Genomic DNA, 25,444 nt, shown 5'->3' with positions numbered 1-25,444 from the left:
GTGTACCTGTATATTAAACTGTGTCGTCCATTCGTTCTGACAGTGTGTCGTCTGTCCCTCTTCTGTCCACAGCGCCCCTAAGAGGGTAGGAGGAACCGCCGTGGCTTCTCAGCTGTACCGCACATCTTCCTTCTCGTCCGGGCGCTCCTCGGCAGCCGACCAGGAAGATATGTACTCAGACGCCTCGCTGGAGGACGATGTGCTCGACCTTAACCACAAGGTTAGGCGACGGACGGGGGTGTGTGTCTGTGTGTGTGGTAGATTTGCTACTGCTGGTGCTGCTGCTGCCGGTGCTCCTTCTTCTTCTTGACGCCTCAGTAGCGGTGTAGTGTTGCTGAAGACCTTTGATTTTTAAAAGGACCTTTTTGAGCAGGCCTTGGCTGGTGATGGTGGTGGTGGACCAGCTTGCATGCTTACTACACCTGCGCAGAACACGTTCCTCTTAGAATACTAGAATCATTTTTTTAACTTTTTGTTTTTCAGATGCACCCCTTCTTAAATGGGCTCTTATGTTAACTTTTCTTCGATAATGCTTCTCGTTCTTTCTTTTTTCTCTCTCTCTTGCAGCGTTTTGGTATTGCTTTTATCCACATTTTTCCTCCCTCCTTCCTGCAATTAATGTTTTTCAGCTTCTTGACGTGGGAGCGGCTTTGAATACCTCTTGTAGTTGTTGTGTAGTTGAGGGTAGAAAACCTATAGTATTAGCACATGATTTTTTTCTGGCACTTACCATGGCGGGTTTTCCTCCTCTTCCTCCTCCTCTTCCTCTTCCTCCTCTTCGGCCACGGCAGGAGGGAGAAGCCGAGGGCCAAGGTGTCCGAGGAAGACCTGCTGTACCTGCACCCAGACCACCTGGACGATGCCGAGTACCTCCATGCGAAGGTAAGTGTGCGAAAGGGCGCGGACGCCCGACCCCTGAAGGACCACGGGAGGTGAGTCGACCAGCCAGCGGTACGATCTACGGGCACGACCTTGGAACCTATAACCTTTAAAAGGGTGGTCAAACCTGAAGCCAGGCCAGCATACACTGAGGGGTCAGTACAGCCAAGATGTATGTATCTCGAGAGTAAATGTACGAGGTGAAGTGGGTGGGTCGAAAAAGGGCTCACGGAGAGGAAAGTTAACAAATGGTTACGAGAGTATACGATGCTGGGAGCCTTCCTGGTGGAGGGATAAGTTATACAGTGGAAGGAGTACTCTTGATACAGGTGTCAGCTTAGCTTATTGTCCAGCTTTGTGGGATGAGTTAGCCTCTCAATCTCACTGGAGGTTAGGTAAGTTTTATTTTTTTTTCTAGTGATTATGTTAAAGAGTCGAAGTGTTGAAGTATTATTCTCACAAAGTTTTAGAACATTTGACATGAGTATTATGTATTATGCAAACAATATGGGTAATGTTTTTAGGGTTTTCCTCAAAAGCTAAGAGGTGACGTTGAAGCCGGGACTGGCTTGGGCTTGTATGCATGATCTTAGTGATCTTAAACAACAGATTAAGGCCTAAAACATGGCAAAAGTAAGGCTTGGACAGTTGGGGGTTGAGAGCGAGATGTGATGTAGTATGTTCGGGCGGGGGTAGGGGGGAGATAAGTGGCATTGGGGGGGATGGGGGAGACTATTGTATTGTCAAGCAACAGGATGGTAGGGGGAGGGGGGGGGCGGCAGAGAGTATCCTACCCCACACAGGATGTGAGGCGGCCGGAGTGGAGGAGGAGGGGAGCCCCAAAGGGAGGGAGATGGATGGTGGGTGGGGAGGAGGCCGCCCGCTCACTTGAGGAAGCAATAAAAGATTCTAAGACACTGGCTTCCAGTATACGTATGTGTAGGTGTCAGGCTGAGGTCGGGTTGGTTGGTCCCCAGGGTCTGAACCCTTAGCTCGTGAAGCAGGTGTCGATTTGATTTCGATTTTAAAAGCGGGCGTCCCGAAAGGAGACATGTACCACCCTCTTTTATTTATCTTCTGTGACTACAGGAGATGGCACTGCTGCGTACGTGTTTGTGTGTGTGTGTTTACGACCTGATCGTTCCTGTCGTTGGCCAGGAAGTAAGCCAGGTCCTCAGGGAATAAGTGTATATGAAATAAAATGCGAGGAGGTATTTCCCGAAGCAGAAAAAGTTATATACATTACACATCCCGTCACATGTGGGAGATGGACGTATGAATATCAGTCTCTTGAACCAAAATTGTTCTGGAAATTTTTGATATTAGAAAAAAAGCAGAAATAGAAAATGCAACATTTTTCCACCGAGAAGACTGTTGCTGCAGAGAACATGGGGATCGATAGTCGGAAATTACCTTTTCTGATTCGTGTGACTGAAAAGATTTTACTTTCGTTGTCGGTGTGTTGGTATATATGGTAGACGTGTCAGGCTGGCGTATGGAATAGCTTTAAATCGCAGTGAATTTGTATCTTAAAGACCTCACCAGAAATTCGAATTTTCAATTGTTTTTATTTTCTTTTGTTTTGTTTTGTTTTACTCCCCTTATGAACTCGAGTCATTCCCATGCTGTTTTGATTGCATGATTAGGATCATGAGTTTCAAGATACGATGGCTCGCACGACGACCGAAACAACACACGTTTATTGAAATTCGGGGTCAAGGGTTCGAGACCTCGACCAGCAGCAGCAGCAGGGCTTCGGTCAGAGAGGTGGTTCGACCCCACCTCCCTCTCAGGTGGGTGAGTTATTGAGTGGGTTTGGAACGACGTTGAGTGGTGGTGGACAGCAGTTGGAACACAGGCTTGATTCTTCCTGACCCAGTGGTACCTGAATGGGATCTGTGTGGTACTCTGCACTTATCAGACTCCTGCATCGCAGTATTTGGTTGGTACGTAAACAATGTTCTGTCTGTCGGTATTAACCTCTCAGACTGGTGCCATATCGTCGTGTACGGCGGTAGGACACAGGCAAGGGCATTTTATATACTTTTATATACCTTGTGAGCATAGTAGGTACGAGGTTTGAGTTTAGACGGTACGACCCTTGGGTACGGCGTTTGAGAATCAGGTCTAAGGGCCAGGCTGCCGTGCCCAGAAGTCGTGCCGTCGTGCTCAAGGGGTCGTGCCGAAGTGGTTGAGGGAAGTAGTGGTTGGTTACGGGTCCGCTAAGGTGCGTACTACGAAATATAGCCTTCGATGATGGTAGTTTGAATCCTGTCAGCAGCCAAGGAATGTTGTCATATATGAAACGCCATCAGAGCTCACGTTACAAACACACACACTCAGAAATGCAAGAATCGAGATCCACCAATCAGAATTTTTGCCTTAAACCCCAGCTTAAAGTGACCGAGACTCAAGATACATTTCCCTTAAGTCGGCGGTATAACTTACCAGTTTAGCTACGCGTCGGAATTATGGACAATTGAACGAATTGGTCCCGCGGTAGTAATTTAGTTATTAAGTGAATTGGTTCCGCGGTAGGAGTGGTGTAGAGAATAGAATAAAAGCTATATGTGATGTGGAGCATCGTCTCATTGTTTTGGTATTGGATGTAAACACGTAGTGGTGAGGGTTATGAGGTAAAGTAAATATAAGGAAATATAAGGTGAATTAATGTAAGAGTGGCTGAAATACATGTAAATAATTCCACAGACCTGAAAGTAAAAAAACCTGACCTAAACTTCCTGTAATAACCCATGTTTTACCAGCATCGAACCTGTCTTGTTGCTGGGGTGGGTGTGGAAGAGCCGCTCTGAAGGGGAGGTTGGGCGTTGGCGCGAACAGCCGCTCGGTGTGTCATCGTCTTGTTTACATTCCGCAGCGGCTGGTGTGATGCGCAATCATGGATGGCATCGGGTGTATTTCAGTGAGAATATTGAAAATTGAAATAAATCTCTGTTGATAGGAAAATTAGGTAAGGTTTTTGTTATTTATGATCTGTTGATCTGTTTTTAAAAGCGTTTCGCGTTAAAAAAAGAAAACCACATTTTCCCAGGGGTTTTCACAACCCTCACCAATAGTGAATTACTTAACACCAATATCGCCATAGTGAATTACTTAACCCTAAAATGCAACGGTCGGTCCAATATCACGTTCCGCAACTTGTTTTCCATCCTCAAGACACCATAGAGAAATTGCTAGGTAGTTTTACGCAATAATCGAAGCAGGTTGCGACGCATGACAAAGCTGGTTGATCACCAAAGCATCCTACACCCTTAAAAGAGTTCAAGTCATCGTACATAAAGGGTTCCAAGCCTCTTCCTCGTTTTCTTTCGTGGAAGGAAATCCTTTGTAGTACCATATATATAATTAGGGGGGTAATTAAGAACGCTGCCAGATTCTCTTTGAGGAAGGATTTCTGCATGGTTTTTCTTTTGTTACTATTTTTTTTGATATCGTGAAGGAAATGTACTTAAGTTCTCCCGAGGTCAGTGCAAGTATGTTGCCCGCGTTGAAAGTTCGAGGAGGTGGGACGGGACGAGGAGATAAGATAAGGTCGGTTAGGCCGATAAGGAAAGTTAAGTGTAAACAACTTGGGTAGTTATGTGTGCAGGAAGGCTGTGGGTCGGCTGCTACCTCCAGTTCTACAAGAACACGACGGTAACGACCCTTGAGCACGACACGCGACGACCCTTGAACACGACGTGCGACGACCCTTGAGCAACGACGTGCGACGATCCTTGAGCACGACGTGCGACGACCTTTGAGCGCGACACCCGACGACCCTTGAGCAACGACTTACAACGACCCTTGAGCAACGACGTGCGACGACCCTTGAGCACGACACACGACTTTTGGATATTGATTCCCTGGGGTCCTTTGACCTGGGCCATTGAGGGTCGAAGTCAGACCTCAAGGGCCATCCGTCAATACCCGAGAGTCTTACAGTCGTGGTCCAGGGGGTTCATTTCGCCTCTTATGCTAAAATCGTGTCTTGGCGCGGATGCCTGGAGGGAGGGAGGAAGGGGAGTATATTTTATATCCCACCGAAACGTCACGTGAGGGAGCGAGGAGCATCTGGGAGAGACAAAGGAAGGAAAGCAATTGTGTGGTGTGTGTGTGGGGGGGAGTTTTGTCTTCACCAGAACACCGACCGCCTGGAGGGTAAGGGTGGAGACTCCCTGCCTCCTAGACTTATGTAGGAGGGGGTTCCTGCCTTGCCTGGCTAGCTGGCTGCTAGCTGGTTGGCTGGCTTGTGGGCCGGGCTTAGTGTGGTTGTACTGCTGCCGGATTTTTGGCGTGGTGGTGGTGGCGGTGTGGTGGTAGCGATGTTTTTTTGATGGTGATACGGTGTGACGGAAGACGGAGTAGCGGTAATGGTGGTGATGAAGTGATGTGTGGAGGGAGGGGGAGAGAGAAAAATAGTGATTGATAGTGATGTACTTAAAGACGCGCTGTTGTGGTGATGTTATAGCGTTGATGGTGTAGGTGTGTATGCATGACTTGTAGATTGCCTTGTACTTACAAGGCCGACTTGTAAGACAAGAAATCTACTGGATGGTGATTTATATACGCTGATGCAAAGCTTGGACTTGCTTGTCTGTGTAGAAATGAGGAGATGTTGAAGGTTTCATTGTCTCAGACCCTTGAGAACGAAGGTACGACCCTGGAGCACGACGGAACGACCCTGGAGCACGAAGGTACGACCCTTGAGCACGACGGCACGACCCTAGAGCACGAAGGTACGACCCTGGAGCACGAAGGTACGACCCTGGAGCACGACGGCACGACCCTAGAGCACGAAGGTACGACCCTGGAGCACGACGATACGACCCTTGGATATGATGCTCCAGGGCTTTTGACCTAACCCCCAGGGGTTAGGTTAAAGGTCACGCCATCGTCATGGGTCGTGCCGTCGTGCTTAAGGCCTTACCGTCGTGTTCAAGGGTCGTACCGTCGTGCCTCGCCGTCGTGTGTGTGTGTGTGTGGGGGGGGGGGAAGTCACTCCGTCACGTGGTCCGACAGGAAATGTAATCAGAACAGCAGCCATGACGTCATCACCCACCTGTTACCTAAGGACATGACGTCATGCGGGAGCTACACTGTACATGTGCACCGTTGGTGTCATGGCGTCGCTGTACGGGGATTGGTGTGTGTGTGTGGGACCAGTTTACGACATCCCCCACAAGATGTCTCCACGTTGAGTATACCCGATCATTTGAATTACTTGGTATACCTCAGATATCTTATTGACCTCATAAGGATCTTTGAATTACTGTAAATTCATTTTGTGTAATGCATGTGATAACTGTGTGGGGGGGAGAGATGGTTTATAGTGTAAATAGCAGGGTATTGTAAACCGCTGACGGAGGTTCTAATGCTGTAAAATTGTAAATCACATACACTGGTTTACCGACTTTGTCCTTGCAAGTCGCAGGTGCGGTGTAAGGCAATAGTATTGGCTCGTAAACCATATTAGGGGAAAGTCGTAGTAAAGATGGTCGCTTCGTGGTACCCCCTGTCGTAAAAAGACCGTCGCTTCGTGGTACACCCTGTCGAAAAAAAGCCGTCGCTTCGTGGTACACCCTGTCGTAAAAAGACCGTCGCTTCGTGGTACCCCCTGTCGTAAAAAAGCCGTCGCTTCGTGGTACGCCCTGTCGTAAAAAGACCGTCGCTTCGTGGTACGCCCTGTCGTAAAAGGCTATATCGCTCGGTAGCGCGCCCGACGCACGGACTGACGCTTTGGTGGGATGGCTGACATGTAAGGGCTCGTAGCTTCGCAGGACACCTGACGTAAGGGCTGTCGTCTCGTAAGACGCCTGACGTAGTGACCGTCGCTTCGTATGACAGGACACCCTCCCTTACCCCCCCACAAGACGTAAAGACCGTCGCTTCTTGGGGGCGCCTGATAAGACGTATCATGTTGTAATTTTTATTTTCTTTATCATCGGCCGATAGCACGTTATCTCTCTCTCTCTCTCTCTCTCTCTCTCTCTCTCTCTCTCTCTCTCTCTCTCTCTCTCTCTCTCTCTCTCTCTCGAAGGCATACTGAGTTTACCTACGTGAGTTCGGCCAGACAAGGAGACCTATTTCAGTGGTTGTGGATGAAAAGAAAAGGAAAAAAAAAAAGTGGGGTGACTATCACGGTTGAATTTATTTCGGTCTTTTTATAATACGATCTGTAGCGAAGGTGGCCGCGTGTGTGTGTGTGTGTTGGCAGTTGTGTTCCGTTGTGTGTCGCGAGAGGATGCCTTTATAAACTCCTATCCCTCCCTCTCTCTCTCTCGCTCTAGAAAACAATCCACCCGCATGTGTTCTAAATTTTGCCCGTGCGACGGTTCTCGCAAGATGGTGGGTCGCGAGTGTGGATGTGCTCATGTGTTATGTGGGTTAGAGTGTTGAAATGGCCGGGGAAGCAAGCGCCTCTTATACGTACGCTGTTACGGAAAAGGAATTGGAGTTTGTGTTCAACGTTTGTCAACACGAGTGTACGAGGTCTTGTGCAACTTGAACAGGTGTTGTTGTGAGTGAAGAACATTGAAATGTTATCTGCTGTGAAGAACATGTAATGTATTTGGTTTGTAGAACATGGAAATGTTATCTGCTATGAAGAGCATGTAATGTATCTGCTTTGTAGAACATGGAAATGTATTTACTTTGTAGGACATAGAAGTGTTTTTGCTGTGTGGAGCAGAAATATGCAACTGCTTTGTAGAACACTGAAATCTTTCTGTCTGTGTAGAACAGAAGTGCGACCGCTTTGAAGAGCATACAAATGTATCTTAGTAGGACAGAGAAACGCAACTGCTTGACAGAACACAGAAATACATGTTTTAAAGAATACACATGCATAGATCTTTTAGAAATCTGTCCAGTGGCATGTGTATATATACGTTGAAACAGTGAGATTAATAAGCTGATGGCCTGCTTTGACGTATATATTAAGAATACATTTGTACGTCCAATCTACTGGTGATTGACAGATATTTGGCCTCACAACAACCCCCTTTCTGTACGACGAATCAAGCCATGTCAGTCGTGGGGTTGAAAGCCCCTGTGTGGTGCCCAGGGGCTAACGTTACAGACCCGAGTTGAGGGCTTGCAGGGGATGGCAGACAGAAGATAACACTGCTGGGTCGCATAGTCGAAGCTGCTTGCAATGGCAAAAGAGATCAGAAACGGGGATTATTACGGAGAAAACGGAAAAGGAAAAAAAACAAAGACTTACGAAGAAATACCTTTAGAGATTAGACCTAATTATTCAAGAGACTACATCAAGGGTCAGACGTGAACTTGAAAAAGAAATATTTGTCTGGTTTTCGACGCGTGTTTGATGGTGTTTCCAACTAGTCTAGTTGGTAAACATTACGTGCACTCATAGTTTGATGTTGCCAAGCTCTTTCTCTGCACCACGAGCCTAGTCACGTCTTAGCTTTGTCTCTTTTTATTTAAATCAGTTCATCATTGCCTCCGGATCATTTTCTGATAGCTCGCCCATTGTATTATTCCCCATTTTCTTGTAGGGGGATGAAAACTGAATGCAGTACTCAAGTTGGAGACGCGTCAGTGAATTTGTGAAAAGTGAGGATTAGTTTTTAACTTTGATTTCGAATGTTTTGATTATGAAGCTAAGAACAGTGTTCTGCTTTGCCGCTTCTCCGTTATGCCTTCTTGGCTTTAGGTCATCAGAGATTACTACACCCCGAAGTCTTACTTTCTCTATTACGTTACGTAGCTCAAGAGACCCACATGCTGCCGCTTGCCTTCTTGTAAACCCAGCGTGTGTTTTATCTGTCGGTTTACAATGGTAGACTCACTTTCTGTCGTGTGGTTTACATGGTTTACGTCCCAGGTGGGTGTCGTGTGTGGCGGGTTTCATATCGTGCAGTGCACAGCCTTATTGGTCCCAAGACCCGTTTCTATGGCACGTAGCTTGTAACACCCAAGCTCGTTCATGTTCGATCATTTATCAAGTTATTTATTTATGGCCACTTCACCAATTCCCCAACCTCGAAAACATGACTTCGTCTTTACCATATGATTACCTTCTGCTGGCGATGGAAGACTTCATTGTCTCGGAAAATCCAATGAATGACTTGGGATAAGTTACCTTAATCATACCCGTTCATCACATAAGAAACATTTTGGTTCGGCGATGACCAGCTGCGTCGCAAGCCACGCTGCAAATCGCGAAATTGAATGTGGCAAAACCATGATGCAAATCGCGAAATTAAATGGAGCAACCAGATCACGAAATTAAGTGTAGCAGACCCATATGATGCAAATCGCGAAATTATTTGACCAAACTACCTACAGTCTTCTCTCGAGTGTTGGTTTCGTACTTAGACGCCAATTTTATTGGTCAGTAATATTAGGGGCAACGACTAGGATTCGGTTTGAACATCCGTCTTGCATTTGCAGACAGACAATAGCTTTCCCTGTAGCAAATGATTCGGTAAAATGAGCATTCGAGGGCTTTTTCTTTTTAAAGGCTTGCTTGTCTTCAGGTATAAAACTTTAAAGGACCAGCTGTGTTATATTTCTTCCTTTGACCCAATATATCGATCGCTTATGTCGGTATTTACGAGTGGAATGCAGCGGTGGTACGAGGCCAGCCAAGCAATGTGGTTCTCGACAACATGGACCAAGGTGGGAAGGGTTGAAGGTGTATTTTAGGAACACACATTGATTTATCGACTTTAACATTGACGAATAGTGAGCCAGTGTTCATTGACTTCACAGTGACGAATAGTGAGCCATTTTGGGATATTCGTATGTAACAGGAGGGTGCTTGAAACGTATATACATATAAGAGGGTGGTGTTGGAAAGGCATGGGAGATCCGAGTCTTACCTAGACCAGCCTGCAGGGTGAAGGAGTGGAAGTTGTGGACGAGATTAAACACTTGGGAGGAGTGTTCATCGCTGAGGTCGGCTGTGGGGGGGAAAAAAAAGGTGAAGTTTGAATTGCCCAGCACTACAGGCGAGGTAAACTGGAGATGCAGCGAACGCTCTGGTGAGCTGGGAGAGCTTTTAATCTTGTGGAGGAAGCTTGAACGGTGGAGTATTTGTACAATCCATCGGTGATGTACAGTTGTGAGACCCAAGCGTGCATGCATGGGTCATGGTAGGTCAGACGTAAGGTTGGTAGAGGAGGGATAACTGGGGGTTGTGTACGTACTTGGAATGAGGAGGATAGATAGGAGTGGAAGACGAAGATGAAGAGAAGAAATTTGAAATGAATATGGATGAAACTGTCGTACGATTGAGGATGTGTGTGTGTGTGTGTGTGTGTGTGTGTGTGTGTGTGTGTGATGGTTGCACATGATGCTGTTCATGAGTCTTAGAGAGATGATGGTACTTATGTAAACACATTCATGAAAATCATGTAATTTCTTTTTCGTAAGAGTACACGCACCCTGGACGTGCGTTGAGCGAGGGGTGTGAGTGGGTGGCTGTAGCTGTCGTCAACATGGGGTGTGGGTGGGTGGGTGGCTGTACCTGTCGTCAACATGGGGTGTGGGTAGGTGGCTGTAACTGTCGTCAACATGGGGTGTGGGTGGGTGGGTGGCTGTACCTGTCCTCAACATGGGGTGTGGGTGGGTGGCTGTACCTGTCGTCAACATGTGGTGTGGGTGGGTGGCTGTACCTGTCGTCAACATGGGGTGTGGGTGGGTGGGTGGCTGTACCTGTCGTCAACATGGGGTGTGGGTGGGTGGGTGGCTGTACCTGTCGTCAACATGGGGTGTGGGTGGGTGGCTGTACCTGTCGTCAACATGGGGTGTGGGTGGGTGGGTGGCTGTACCTGTCGTCAACATGGGGTGTGGGTGGGTGGCTGTGCCTGTCGTCAACATGGGGTGTGGGTGGGTGGCTGTACCTGTCGTCAACATGGGGTGTGGGTGGGTGGCTGTGCCTGTCGTCAACATGGGGTGTGGGTGGGTGGGTGGCTGTACCTGTCGTCAACATGGGGTGTGGGTGGGTGGCTGTACCTGTCGTCAACATGGGGTGTGGGTGGGTGGCTGTACCTGTCGTCAACATGGGGTGTGGGTGGGTGGCTGTACCTGTCGTCAACATGGGGTGTGGGTGGGTGGCTGTACCTGTCGTCAACATGGGGTGTGGGTGGGTGGCTGTACCTGTCGTCAACATGGGGTGTGGGTGGGTGGCTGTACCTGTCGTCAACATGGGGTGTGGGTGGGTGGCTGTACCTGTCGTCAACATCTTTTGTGTTTTGGTGTTTGCTCTGGCCGGAAGCTTGAGGCTTTGGTAGGAACGAACCAGGGTAAACACCTGCGGTGGCGGAGAGAGAGAGAGAGAGAGAGAGAGAGGAACCCCCTCGCATCTTCACAAGGAAGTTTTGTTTATCATCTTCACCATACGCGGAATATTCGATTTAGAATCTCTACTGATATTAAGGTCGATATTCACATAGCGTATCTGATGGGTTTCGCGGAATATTCGATCCATAATCTGTGTTGATATTAAGGTCGATATTTACATGCGTATCTGATGGGTTGAGGTTGTTGTGTGTGTGGGGGGGGAAGATAGTGATTCTTATCACCTCTCCCAGGTGGCCAGACAGGGCTGTATCATAGTGAGCCAACAAGAGATATGTTTCACCTTGGACTACTACAGGTTTTTGAGCTGAGGCGAATGTGGCATGTGATTTAGACGTAAGGTAATTTTGCCGATTTCATTCACACTTTAGAGGACGATACAGAAAGGTAATTACACACACACACACACACACACGTCACTGTATAATGTTCTGTTAAGCCCAAGATCCTTCGAAGGCCCATTTACATTCAGAAATAACATATTCCTCTTTTCTTTTAAGATTCTTGGAACAGAGTTACAGCTAGAGTAGCGAGGCGCGAGTGTGTGTGTGTGTGTGTGTGTGTGTGTGTGTGTGTGTGTGTGTGTGTGTGTGTGTGTGTGTGTGTCTCCTGCTGTTAATACGACTTTGGTTACACCTCCCTCCCTCCCTCCCTCCCTCCCTCATCTCGTGTTGGCCATTTTGTGTTGTCTACGTCGTAGGTCTGAGGTCGGCAAACCACGCAAAGGCCCGGGCACCAGTGTGTAAACCCCCCCACCTCAGCTGGACGCCACAAGACTTGGCCATGTTGCCCCTCGTTTCCCTTCCTCCGTTTTCCTCTGGATTGCTCTTCACAAAGCATGTGATGTGAGGTTTTCTTTGACGTAATGCTAAGAGGTCGGTGTCACACAGAATCACACCGCGCATTGTTTACGCGGACTTCCCGCGCATTGTTTACACCGACTCCCTACCTACTGTTTACACCGACTCCCCGCCCACTGTTTACAGCGTCTCCCCTCCCCGTGTTTACACCGGCACCCCGCCCACTGTTTACACCGACTCCCCGCCCACTGTTTACACCAACCCCCCGCCCACTGTTTACACCAACACCTTGCCCATTGTTTACACCGATCCCCCCCCCCCCTTGTTTACACCAGCTCCCCGCTTGCGTGCCAGTGACGCTCCTTTCATCCCCATTCCATCTTCGAGAACAATCTTTCAAGTCTGGAATAGCCATTTCTTCTACTCTTGTGAACAAACATTTCGGTAAATCGCTATATCATTCATTGCACTGACGGAATCGCCGTCGCGACAGCAGTGATCGTCACGCGCTCAAGTTCACGAAGATACGGGTTCGAGTCTTCGTGTCCGGCCGTGATGAAGGAGGGGATCCTCTTTCCGGTCAGCATAGCCGAGATGCCGCGACTTGCCGCCAGGGGGATGGTGCGCTAGCCCAGCCATGAGACATCTGGCGGGAATTTCTCGAAGACGATCACCAAGATATGGATTTGTACCAAAAGCCGTTGTTGTTGTGCATGGGTTCTTGGGGTATTAATGGAATGTTGTTCTTTAACGAGGTTGTTAAAGTTGTTGGACGGGTTGTACATGGGGTTCTTGGGATATTATTGGGTTGTTCTTTAATGAGGTTGTTAAAGTTGTTGGACAGGTTGTGCATGGGTTCTTGGGGTATTAATGGAATGTTGTTCTTTAACGAGGTTGTTAAAGTTGTTGGACGGGTTGTACATGGGCTCTTGGGGTATTATTGGATTGTTCTTTAATGAGGTTGTTAAAGTTGTTGGACTGGTTGTACGTGGGCTCTTGTGTTATTAATGGAATGTTGTTCTTTAATGAGGTTGTTGGACAGGTTGTACATGGGCTCTTGGGGTATTATTGGAATGTTCTTTAATGAGGTTGTTAAAGTTGTTGGCCTGTTATCAGTGGACGATCCATTATCCCGTCTATACGTAGAGCTAATATCATTTTCCTCCTGGCGTATGTCCTAAAATTGCGCATCCCATCGCATCTGAGTTGACCGGGGCACTACGAGAGTGGAGGCCACACCTTAACGAGGCCATTCGCCACGTCATGGTGACCAGGGGGCATGAGGGATACGAGCCACAGTAGCAGTTGGGGCCCTCGGAAGGGCGTGTCGGGACGTTTACGAGACAGGCGTAACTTTTTACGAACGACGGTGTTCTCAGAGGAGTGAGGGGGGGGTGAGTGTGTGTGTGTGTGCGCGCGCGCGCTTCTTGATCCAGAACGCATTTCCTGACGACCAGAGAAACGCATGGGATGCGCAAGTGGCTCACCATTTGCGTTTCCCACACGACACCATCGTGGTCTTCAACACACACACACACACACACACACACACACACACACACACACACACACACAAACACACGCACACACACACACGCGCGAGCACGCGTTAACAGCTTTGAAAAAAAAAAAGGTTATAATAACGGACTCTCTCTCTCTCTCTCTCTCTCTCTCTCTCTCTCTCTCTCTCTCTCTCTCTCTCTCTCTCTCTCTCTCCACAAGATTGGAACCTACGTCGGCAAATGTCGTGTGGACGGTACGACGCCGTGGTCGTACCAATGGGTCGTGTTCAAGGGTCGTTCGAAGTCGTGCTTAACGGATAGTTGTTGTTGTTGTTTTGTTGTTGATTTACTCAGACCCTCCCAGCTGAAAGAAAAAGTACTTGTGTGGTACACAGAAATGTAGCCATCTCTGTTTACAGGACGCAGGGAATGGAACACAATTTTTTTTTCATGTCGAATTCCTTTGCTTATGAGAGAGTAATGCTACGTGATCTCTCTCTAGTTTTGACGTCCACGGATATCCGAAAGCCCATTTATCCGGTGAGCGCACACGATACGTGACCGGTGGACACTGTATGCCTTTCCTTCCGTCTGTGTGTGTGTGTGTGTGTGTGTGTTTGTGTACGTGTGTGTGTGTGTGTGTGTGTGTGTTTGTGTGTGTTTTAGGATGTCTTGTATAGGTGACATTTGGCTCCTTTCTGTGGGCAGTTAGCGCCTTGTTATGACTTAGCCATGACCAGCTGGTGGTGATGACGTAGCTCAGAGGGTGTCATTACAGTTTTATGTGTGTGTGTGGGGGGGGGTGTCATATAACATCCCCTCCCCTCCCCCCCATTCTCATGAACACGACGGTACGACCTTTTGAGTGTGAGGGGGCTTGCCCATGACCGTAGGTCGCTCCAGTCGTTCTTAAGGATCGTACTGTCGTACTAAAGGGTCGTACCATCGTGTTCAAGGGTCGTACCATCGTGTTCAAGGGTCGTACCATCGTGTTCAAGGGTCGTAGTGTCGTATTCAAGGGTCGTACCATCCTGTTCAAGGGTCGTACGATAGTGCTAAAGGGTCCCACGGTCGTGCTCAAGGATCGTATGGTCGTGCTTAAAGGTCGCACCGTCGTATTCAAGGGTCGTACCGTCGTATTCAAGGGTCGTAACGTTCTCTCTCAAAGGGATTACCCGAGACGTTTGTTTACACGTAGATGCTCTTGTTTTGTTTACACCCTCCAGCCTGGCGGCAATGGCTGTACACAAACTTCTTCCTCAGCTGTGTTTACCTTTGCCTCGTGGGGTTCTTGTGGATATATGCCACCGCGGCTCAGCACTCACTCCGTGTGGGAACAGGCAGAAGAAACACGCGGTAAATTAATGCCATGGAGTTAACAAGACTCGTTTAAGTTAAAAGAAAAAAAAATGGAGCCACGCAAAGCGTAGACCGATTCCCCATTCCTGAAGGAAACTGTAGTTTTAAATAGGTGGTTAAACACGTACGCACCGCCTAGTGGCTCTGTACTGCATATGAGTTGCAACTTTAATCCCTCTCCCTTCCATATTTGAAGGCTCTTCTGCAGCTTACCTTGGATATGCCTCTGGCGAAGGGATAGATGGCTGTGGGGAAGGGGGGAAGTCCCTCTTTATCCCACCCTGGTGATGAGACGAGGGGAAAGTGGAAGTCTAGGGAGTGTTCGTTACATTTAACGGCGTGACTGGTCAACAAGCATCGCCTGGAGGTTGAGAAAGGAACCCTTCCTATGCTAGCGTCCCCTACTGGCTCATCACATAACTTACAACCCTGAAGTTATCCAGACACGCGAAACGGGGTTAGGGAATGTTTGTGGTGAGAGAGGAGGGGAAGTGGGGTGTGGATATGAGGGCCAGTAGGTTAAGTTGAGTTGGTCATGTAGTCTGCCACCCCCCCTGCACTCGAAGCCAAGGTCGAAAGGTTAGTTAGTACGTAGCCTAAGGCAGGGGATTCGTATAGCGTTCGTCAGTACCGTAAATTTACATAGCCGGTCATATGTAAAATACCGTGCATGCTTAAGGGTGGTTACGTCGTACGCTAAAGGACATTCTTTCGTGCTCGAGGGTCGTACGCAAGGTCATTTGGTCGTGCCCAAGGGTCGTACGCAAGGTCAGTTTGTCGTGCAAAGGTCGTTCCGTCTTTCTAAACGCTTGTACACGCCTCTGCTTCTCGAATCACCATCTACGCTGTCAAATTCTTATTATTTCATATAGAATAGTTGCAATATATGTAGAATGCCCTGGCAAAGCTTTTAAAAACAAATCAAGATTCCCAAACGAGAAATGGCCTCTTATTATAACTTGGAACTTAGTAATATTCTCATCATGGCCGGTATTGTGAAGTAGGACCTTCACCAAAATGCTATGCAACATGGACGGTGAGCTACGGTAGAAGGTTTTGCATTGAGGTGGGGGGTGAAGTAACGTCTATTTCTGAGGTTCCTTGCGGGCAAGGATAAGGGCAGTAGGAGGGGGCTGGGCGCTGTAAAATATTATATTACCCCGTGGTCTGTGGTCTGGCGCGGGGTATTACGTCACCAGCAACACCCAGCGCCCTCTGGGAGGTTGGTCTATGGGCGCTGTAGCTCGAGTTTAGTCTTTATCTCCCAGGATGAGGGCGACGCTGTTTTAGGGTGTTTTGTATGTTTCCCCGAATGATCGTAAGCCTCCTTACTTCTCCCATGATGGAGGGCAACGCTAAGGTTGTCTATCTTCCTCATGAGGAGGAAGATCGCTAAGGCTGTCTTTCTCTCCTACGAAGAGGAAGATCGCTAAGGCTGTCTTGTCTTTCCCATGACGAGGAAAATCGCTAAGGCTGTCTTTCTCTCCTACGAAGAGGAAGATCGCTAAGGCTGTCTTGTCTCTCCCAGGATGAGGAAGATCGCTAAGGCTGTCTTGTCTCTCCCAGGATGAGAGGCAAAGGTTTGGTACCATGGAGGCGAGCGATTACCCCTGACCCAAACTTAAGGGAGCTTAATCTAACTTCATTGAATTATATTTGATTATTCCAAGGATGGAAAGTTTAAAGTTTTCCAAAGTGCGCTTCATTCAACATAATTAGGTTAGCGGACGTGACTGCTTTAGCGGGAAGTTAATGTAATTAACATAAAACAAAAATTTTTGCATTACCCGAGTCAATTTGAATGCTTACGAAGGAAAGTTTTGTTTTAATAAGGTTAAACAAATATATGAAACTCTCGGCTCGTACTGTCTTGCGGTATGTGGCAGCTCAGGTTATTGTAAGATACAAAATACAACGTATTTCATAAGAAAAAAAACAAATTAATGCATACGTCACATATAAGCGGGCATGAGAGATGGCAGGCACATGTCTGATTGACATCACGACCGACAGGGACTACAGAAATATTGTGAATTAGTCGATATAGCGGTAATATTACCATCTCCGATCACACTTGCAACGAGAGTGTTGGGAGGGAAAGCCCATACCTCCGCCATGTTGTCGTCCAGCTGTGAGAGTATGGTAAATATGCTTACAACTCTCTCAGTGTCTCTACTACTACCCTAATGTGTTATTACAAAGTCATCAAATTGTCGTGGGTTTTATCGAGGGAGCAAAATACATTGGTGGCGCCATGCGATCCAGTTTTAGAAAAGGCCAAGATGTATCATTATCGCGTTTGTGTGTGTGTGTCTATATATATATATATATATATATATATATATATATATATATATATATATATATATATATATATATATATATATGAATTCTGACACTTGTTCGTGTGTACGTTGATGGAGGCGTAAGGATAACGAGCCAGTGCCTCGTACTCCAAGGGTCGCACCATCGTGCTCAAGCGACGTGCTTATTGCTTGAAGGACGTACCGTCGTGCTCGAGAGCCGTGCAGTCGTGCTCAAGGGCCCAGTCTTCGTTCCCAAGGGCCACATCGCCGTACTTAAGAGCCGTTCTGCCAAGACTCTTATGTCCGTAAGGTCGTGTTCAGGGTTAATGTTTAGAGTGTCGATGCTCGGAGTAGTAGTGGGGGGAAAAAAAGGAGGTAGGGAGTGCCACTAGTGGGGAGGGGAGAAGGGTGTTGGTGTGAGGGTTGGGTACAGTGCCTGGCAAGTTGGCACCCACATCATCCAAGGCCCCGGCCCGGCGTGGCACTCGCGGCCACACTCAGTGTACGCCACCGCCTCGGTGCTTCACCTTGTGGAGATCATACTACCCCTCGCTTGGTCCTCGCTGTGGGGGGCGCCCCCCAAGGGAAACCCGACGCTTATTAGAAGTGGCCCGGATCGTGTGGTGTCCCAGGGAGTGGATACGACCTTCCGTTACGACTGTGGTGGGTGATTATCCAGCGCTGCGTCGTCGCCTTAAAAACCATTTTCTCGAGTGGGATGGTACGACGCTCTGCCTCAAGGACTGACGGGCCTGTGTGAGCACGACGCGTCGGCAACCATGCTTTGAGCACCCGTGTTCCGAGGGAGGGGTGTGGCTTTTTCAGGAAGTGTCAGACGAGGTGCAGGAAAAAGGTTTTTGAAAACGTCCCTCCAGTGTTGAGATGGTGACGGGGTGACATTTTCGAGCCAGTGAAGAAAATGGCTTGCTGGTGTTTTATTATTAGACACTCTCGTCACGACCTCGTCAAACCCCAGAAAGAAACCTTACGTGATCTGCTCAGAAGCAGTGCTCAGTCCTGCATTCCTCACACAAATGTTCTTTTTTTTTTTTGTTTCAGTGTAAAAGTTTATGCTTGCGAAGCCCTTCTGTGGTGTGTGAAGATGTCGATACATCTCGAGGATGTTATTAGATGCGTTATGTTTATGAAAAAAAAAGCAAGATGTTCGTCATAACGTCAGCATCGTCATCTCAGCAAATGGCGGTGAATATACGGAGTGGTTTAGGTTAGCTGGCAGGCTTCTAATGCCACACAAGAGAGGAAAGAGCCGCAAAAAATAGTGTACTGGTGCTTCACTTGCTCATCACCAACATGCACCCTGTCACCTCGACCCTCGCTGTTCTACCTTCAGCAGAAAATAGCTTCGCATGGGCTTAAAAAGTACATGATTTGTGTTTGTGGATATTGTCAGCGGGAGTGTGTGTGGAGGGAGGGAGGGAGAGAGAGGGTGGTTGTGTGCGCTGGTGCCAAATTAAATGACAGGCTTCTCCATGACGTTGCTATCCAAATATCTACTTCATATCCTCTTCATAATGCTCTCTAAATTACTAGTTTCTTATCATTAGACAGGAAGTGTTTCACGTGAGAGTAGTGCGTGGGTTGAAAAGCAATGCTGTGCCATCCCCATCGAGCAGCTAGCCCGGCAAGATGGGGATGGTAATGCGGGCACTTGAAGCAAATTCTCCCGTTGGAGTGGGGGGAGGAGTGTCCTGTTGCAGGCAGACCGCCGAGCCCAGATGCGCTGCCAGTATTTTCATGCCCTCCTTCTGATGCTGAAGCTTTTTTGAGTCTTAACCTCGTATGGTTGAGTTGCGAGAGCTTTGGGTTTTCAAGGCTGTCAAGGGATGCTTCATTTTGCTCACCCCAGGGTAAATAAGCTTCTTTGGATCGTGAATGAACGAGCAATTTCCTTGTTCTCGGTTCGGTTCTGAACGTGAGTCTGAAATGTTTTGTGGGATGAGCATCGTGTTAGTCACGGTATTTGCCAGCCATGGGAAGGGCCCTCAGATTAGCTCCATCCTGCCTGCTCCAGTTGTTTGCACTGCACAGCAACAAGGTTTTAAAAAAAATTGTTCCGAAAACACACACACACGAGTTAACTTTGATTCAGCGCTGAATACGAGGGCACCACATTTCAGTTGGTTTAAACTGGGATGAAAAAAAAAAAAATTCATCCCAATGTGGCGCCAGTGAGCCCCGTTGCAGGATTTGTACATATTTGGTGCCATCAAGGATAATAACAGTGGTCGTTATTTAATCCTTTCTCATCAGCACATTATCCCCTTTTTTTTTTTTTTTTTTAGAAAAGTTCTTGTTTAAAACGACCCCCAAGGCTACCTTAATGGATACAAGGCGAGTTAGAGAGTACGATAACCGAACACAGCAAAGTAGACAAGTTGGACAAACACGTTTGAGTTAGACCTTCACTTGCTGACTCAGAGACAGAAACCCATTCATGGCCACTAACACTGGCGCCGTTGTTGGATTGGAGACATGACACAGTCTTGACTAATGGGAACCACGATGTATGTAGTAGGACTCTGGTTAAGCCACACTGTCATGAGAGGTTGGGGGAAGGCATAGGAGCATCCTCTTGTGAGGTTATGGGAAGGTGGATTGGATGCTGAGGCAAGATAGTGGTATTTGGGTACATCTTGATGACTTTGTTCAGTGATCGATCCAGTTTTGTCGAATGTATTTTTTACATAATCACATTAGATCACCCATTTAAGGGTAAACCAGTACCTTATGAATATGCTTCACCCAAAGACTTTACAGAACCGTTGTTGTTTGAAAGCTCATTGCTAATTCAGATGTTTGGTGTTGTAAGGATGTGAATGTATGATGGATTCAACAGCTGTCTCCTAGAAAAGAGCAGCTAAAGTTCTCACAATGAGTAGTGAGGAAGGGATGAGTAAGGACCCTATGAGGGACTCGCTGATGAGCAGCAGTAGTGATGAGTTTTCCGATGAAGACACAGAGAACAATAACACTCCAGTTCCTGATAGTTTTGCCGAGAACAACATAGATTTAGAGTTTGACATGTGGCAGGGTCAGTTTGAGATTACCAAGCCCGCTCCTAGGTACTACAATGGCCACACCTTCTACAAAGATATTGTCAAAACGGTAGGTATCTTAGCTTGTTTCTCAAGTGTAACTCTAGTTTAAACCTGAGTAAAACATTCCACTACATAGATATATTAGAAATCTACTGGAACCCCTTGTTTTTAACAGAATTGCTTAAGTAGTTTGGTTAGTTAAATTTTGATGGGCTTGACTATATTTTTTCAGCTTCTGCTTAAACATGCATGGTCTGTAAGGACTGAGCACACCTTGCTCTCTCTTTTATTCAGTATTGTACGAGTAATGATTCTAAAGAAATATGAGATTTTAATACAACATACTCTGAATAGATTTTCAAATTTTCATATATTTGATTAAATACACAATTTATATAGTTACTGTAATGTTAATAACTGAGTAGCATAAAATTTCCTAAGGTGAATATAGTATAGATAGAAGAATAACCAGTCAGTGAAAATTTTGATGCTTCATTACCTTTCATTTTCTCACAGGTACAAATGTTGCAGCAGCAAGTTGGAGTTTTAGCCGAGAATCAGGTCAACTCAGATGACAGGTTCTCAAGGGTCAAACAGGACAATGCTGCATATCAAGAGAGGTGGGTTTTTTATGTTTGTATTGGTTGCATAAAGTACAGATGATTACAGGGCTCTTATATTACAACTGTTTGAGACACAGTACTTTTGCTTCTAGGATTTTTTAAAATACAGCACAGTAAAACCCATTTAATATCTTTAAACTTTTCCTGTTTTTTGTAACAAAATGAATTTTTTGTTGAATTTAGAAATTTAGAAACTTGATATAAAGATATATTTACAGGCTGGATTTCTGTTCACATACAGTGCCTCACCAAATTTAAGCCGTGATTTTATTCTTTCATTTTAGTATTGTGATCTTTGCCACATTCAGTGTAGTTAATGCTGAGCACTGCATTTTTCTTTCCCGTAACTGTCAGTCTTTGATTACATATCTTTACAGAATTTTACTGCTTCCATATTACATGTGTCAAGTTTTTAATATGCAGATGGTAAAATAATGGAGATCATGATTCAGATGTTACCTATATGCTCAGTTTTACATATATGCAACATAGTGAGAATAACTTTAATAATAGCTAAACAAAATGTGATTCAGGGAACTTGTAAGTGATACAAGTAACATAATACTTAATCCACTGCAGAGTGGTGATGCTGGAGGAGCAGCTTCGTGAGACAGAGCTGCGACATGAGGAGAGGCATGCAGAGGAGCAACGGAGAAACAGAGAACTTATAACCCGAATTGAAAGAGAAAAGCAACTTACTATAGAAAATTATACAATTAAGTGAGTAACTATATAATTAAAAAAAGTTATTTCACCGGTTGGCTTGTAGAGTATCATTTTGGTGATTCAAAAACAAGATATACCTACAGTACAGTTGAAACTGCTTTTGTGTTTATGCCTTTCCATAAAAAACCATTGGTCTCTCTGGATCTTCTCTTATAGTCATCTTTTAGATGTATTGTATTTAATTTTTTTTTCAACAAGCTTTACTTCATTTGATAAGTTTGCCTTCTAACGCTGTAGAACATGCTTTTACAGAATAAAGTAAATGACTTCCTTGTAAATTAGAAGGGACTTTTCCATAGAATATTTGAATAACTTTAAGAATTCAAGAGTCTACTCTCCGGAAACTTAACATATTTTGCTTGCTTTAGTTGATGTTTATTACAATGAAATATCCAGTGTTCTGTAAGCATTTCTCCTCATTATTTAATACACTCTTATTGGTGTTATAGTACACGCTCTGGTGTGAACTCTATTATGTATTGAACCATGTCTCATTGATTAATATTTAAATGGATTACTTCAGCATGTTTCTTCCTTTTACTATAAGGTTAGAATGCTATTATTAAGAGTACCTCTACATTTTAGGTTATCTAGCTTAGAAAAGGAGAAGAATTCTATAGATGAGGAATGCAAGCGTTCCAAGACACAAGTGGAGAAACTGCAGAAAGAAAAGGAGTCATTAGAGGATCGGGTGTCTGAGGCAGAATTTTCATCTTCTGCTCTGCAGCAAGAGAATGCAAAGTTGGCAGAACTCTCCAGGAGGGAGAAAGAAGAAATAAAAGTAGAACGAGAAAGAAGTGCGCAGGTAAGAATAAAATTTTGGCTTGTCAGCTCTTGAGAGACAAATTTGAAAAAAAGTATTATGCTAGAAAAATATATCAATTTCCACAGTGCTGTTTATAGTTATAGCTTTTCTTGCTGATTGTAGTAAAGGCTAATTATAGTGCATCAGCCAACTAAAACATTGAAATTATAATTTGGACAGTGAGACTGGCAAGGTTGAGGTTATCAGAAGGTATTTATAAAGTTAGGTTTTGGAAATAGGGGAACATGATGAACTGAAGAATTAAGGAAGTTGGTCAAGTAAGGTGATTTTGGAAGCTAAAACTTATGAAATAGTTATAAAGGGCAAAAAGTGTAGAGAAGCTGTGGAAAAGCTGAACATTTGTGCATATTTGTGTGTATATGGAGAGCAAATGAAGATTCTAAGAGAAGAATGAATGAGCATTGAAAGTGTATCCAGCTATTTTGTAAGGAGATAAAGAAATGCATAAGGGAGGTTTGTGCGAGAAGTGAAAGTATGTTATACAGGCCCGGGACACTTTTGTCACAAAGGATACACAGTCATTCCATATAGTGGCCTATATATATTTTTTATTTTTATTTTTTCATACTATTTGCCATATATGTATATATAGGTTCCTCAAAGTGCATATATCCACTTAGGGTGGATCATGTGCATACACAGCAACATTCTCTCTCTCTCTCTCTCTCTCTCTCTCTCTCTCTCTCTCTCTCTCTCTCTCTCTCTCTCTATCTATCTATCTATCTATCTATCTATCTATCTATCTCTCTACACCTCACAATTCTGTAGATGCAGGATCTCCATCCCAGTATACTGGCAGAAAAGTAGAAATGCCCAATTCTGTGGGGTTGACTTGCTACATAATTAACCATTTCCTAGAGTAAAAGCTGGATGTTGGCTGTTCAATTTTTTCAAGCATTCCTCTTCCTGACTGTCACCTCCTTATCAAGCGTCTAAGAATCAACAGCAATATTTGTAAAAGGAAACAATTAACTCACCCAGCCTGCTCTCTCTTTTCATCCAGTTTACACATTCCTATTCCAAGAGTATTACTCCACAATACTTTAGATGTTTTAAAGTAGTTATGAAAGTGTACAGTGAAAGTAGGCAATGCCTTAGCTTTTATAACACCTTACAGGTAATCTGGAAGGTAACTTCATGTTTCTTATGTTATCTGTACAGTAGGGTACCCTTTTATTCACTGAAAGTTTTGTTTTTGTTTCTTGATATAGTAACAGTCTCCTTTTCATATCTCGATACTTCAAAGCTTTATTTTTATCACTTCTATAAGGATGTAAAGAATTTTGGAGCATTCTTTAAGAAGTATAACTACAATTTGACGCAAAAGGCCACTTTTTGTGCTGTTTATAATATCACTGCTTGTAAAGGTGCAAATTAGAGTAATCTTTAAATCATATCCATAACTATTTTTGCCCATCATTGCAGTTATCCGTGTTTTCCCTCATTTATATTGTTCATAATTATTGCATTTGAGTTACCATCAAAGTCTCCATGTAATCTGCTTACTCTTGTGAGTAATAACATTATGAAAAACAGGTAATTGAAGAACTGCGGTGTGAGATAGAGAGACTGCGGACAGCAGAGGAGACTGCTAGGAAACGCTCTCCCAGTGCAGATCCTCAAACTACACAGTCTGCTGAGCTACAAGCCACTATTAGACAACTGAGGGAGGAGAATAAAAGTGAGTTGGATAATCTTGGAAATTTATGATGATGTAAAAAAAAATTCTTTAGATTGGAAATACCATAAATGTCATGAGGAGTGTGAGTTAAATGTTCGATGATTTACAGATCTAGTAGAACAAGTTGAAGACCTTCAAGCACAGTTGCTGACATCACGACTGGAGGAAGGACGCACACTTGTCACAGCAACAAACAACAATTCCTTGGCAGCTGAGTTTGAGGCTATGACTAGTGAAGAGGTGAGTTGCTGAGTGTATATCAGAGTTACTGTTGTTTGTAAGCAATAAAATGCTTATTGCATGCCATGTGTTATGTTTAGAATTGAATTTTGTCGTCTGATAGTATAATGATTAGAAGCTCGATAAAATAGCTTTTGAAAATCCAAAGAATACCTGGGGATATTTTCTTTAGCTATTTATTTTCTGTAGCATATTTGCTGAATGTATTTATCCCAAGCAAAGTGCAAACTTTGTGGAGCAATATTATTTGCTTATGAATGCTTGAATAATTGGAGCTGAATGGAGCCTATTATTTGCTTTCATCAGATGTCTACTTCTTAACTGTATATGACTGACGGTTAATCGTAGGTAAGGCTATATAAAGTAGTTCCCAAGAATTTTAAGGTTAAAGAATTTTAAAGATAAGCACTGCTGAACTGTCAAGATGATAAAGCTCATAAGTTTGTTGATCTCATTTGCTATTTTAAAGTGATATTTCAAACTGATCGTTTTGGTCGCAATTATTTGGTCACTATTATGGTCTGGCCCTTATCTATACCCCGCACAATCCTGCAGAAATAGTTTTCCATCAAATTCTCATATAATGTCACATATATGTTTCTAATAACTCTCCCCCTTCTCTTTTTAACACAGTAGCAATCCTACAACTCATTGTTGGGATATAGATTTGGGAGAATACTGAGAATTCTGGATTATGAAGTAACAGCAGTAAATAATTGCTGCTCAGTAAAGCATTTTCATTAGGAGAAATTTATCCAGTATTCTTTAACAGACGCAACAATAAAGTCCTGTACCAGGCAGGTACATCATTTTGAAGTGTTGAACAAACAGTTGAATGGGATATCTAATCAGATTAAAGTTACCACAAATCAGCCAAACTACTGAAGGCCAGCATTTTACCTGTTTAAGAGCATGAGGCTGTAACATATTGCAGGCCAAACAGATAGCAGGGTGTGATGGCATTTTTCATCTCCACACCTTTCACATGTCTAAATGAAGAAAATAGAAAAGCTTGTACTCTTGAACTTTGGTGATTTATACCAACACAATACGCTAATCAGGCTGCAAGGACTCATCCCCCAAAGGTGCTATACATCTCAGTTCTTAGAGGCAA

At 45.0% G+C, this 25,444-nt stretch overlaps 1 protein-coding gene across 16 annotated transcripts in view; it reads left to right on the top strand.

Moving 5' to 3' along the window:
• Positions 1 to 25,444, top strand: part of nuf (rab11 family-interacting protein nuf) — a 555,321-nt gene that overhangs the window by 508,218 nt on the left and 21,659 nt on the right. For 11 of the 16 annotated variants that reach the window (XM_071657543.1, XM_071657549.1, XM_071657548.1 and 8 more), the window contains 6 exons: positions 73 to 238; positions 20,751 to 20,854; positions 21,437 to 21,577; positions 22,169 to 22,388; positions 23,946 to 24,090; positions 24,200 to 24,330. In XM_071657543.1, coding sequence (XP_071513644.1) covers positions 73 to 238; positions 20,751 to 20,854; positions 21,437 to 21,577; positions 22,169 to 22,388; positions 23,946 to 24,090; positions 24,200 to 24,330 — 907 coding nt within the window. Of the gene's footprint in view, positions 1 to 72; positions 239 to 791; positions 883 to 20,750; positions 20,855 to 21,436; positions 21,578 to 22,168; positions 22,389 to 23,945; positions 24,091 to 24,199; positions 24,331 to 25,444 lie in introns of all 16 variants that reach the window. The other 5 variants (XM_071657547.1, XM_071657546.1, XM_071657542.1 and 2 more) reach the window with 2 other exon arrangements.

Source organism: Panulirus ornatus, chromosome 64 (assembly GCF_036320965.1).
Source record: "Panulirus ornatus isolate Po-2019 chromosome 64, ASM3632096v1, whole genome shotgun sequence".
In the NCBI taxonomy this organism is placed as follows: Eukaryota; Metazoa; Arthropoda; class Malacostraca; order Decapoda; family Palinuridae; genus Panulirus; species Panulirus ornatus.
Note: the sequence above shows the minus strand (reverse complement) of the source record. Positions and strands in the feature narration are given on the sequence as shown.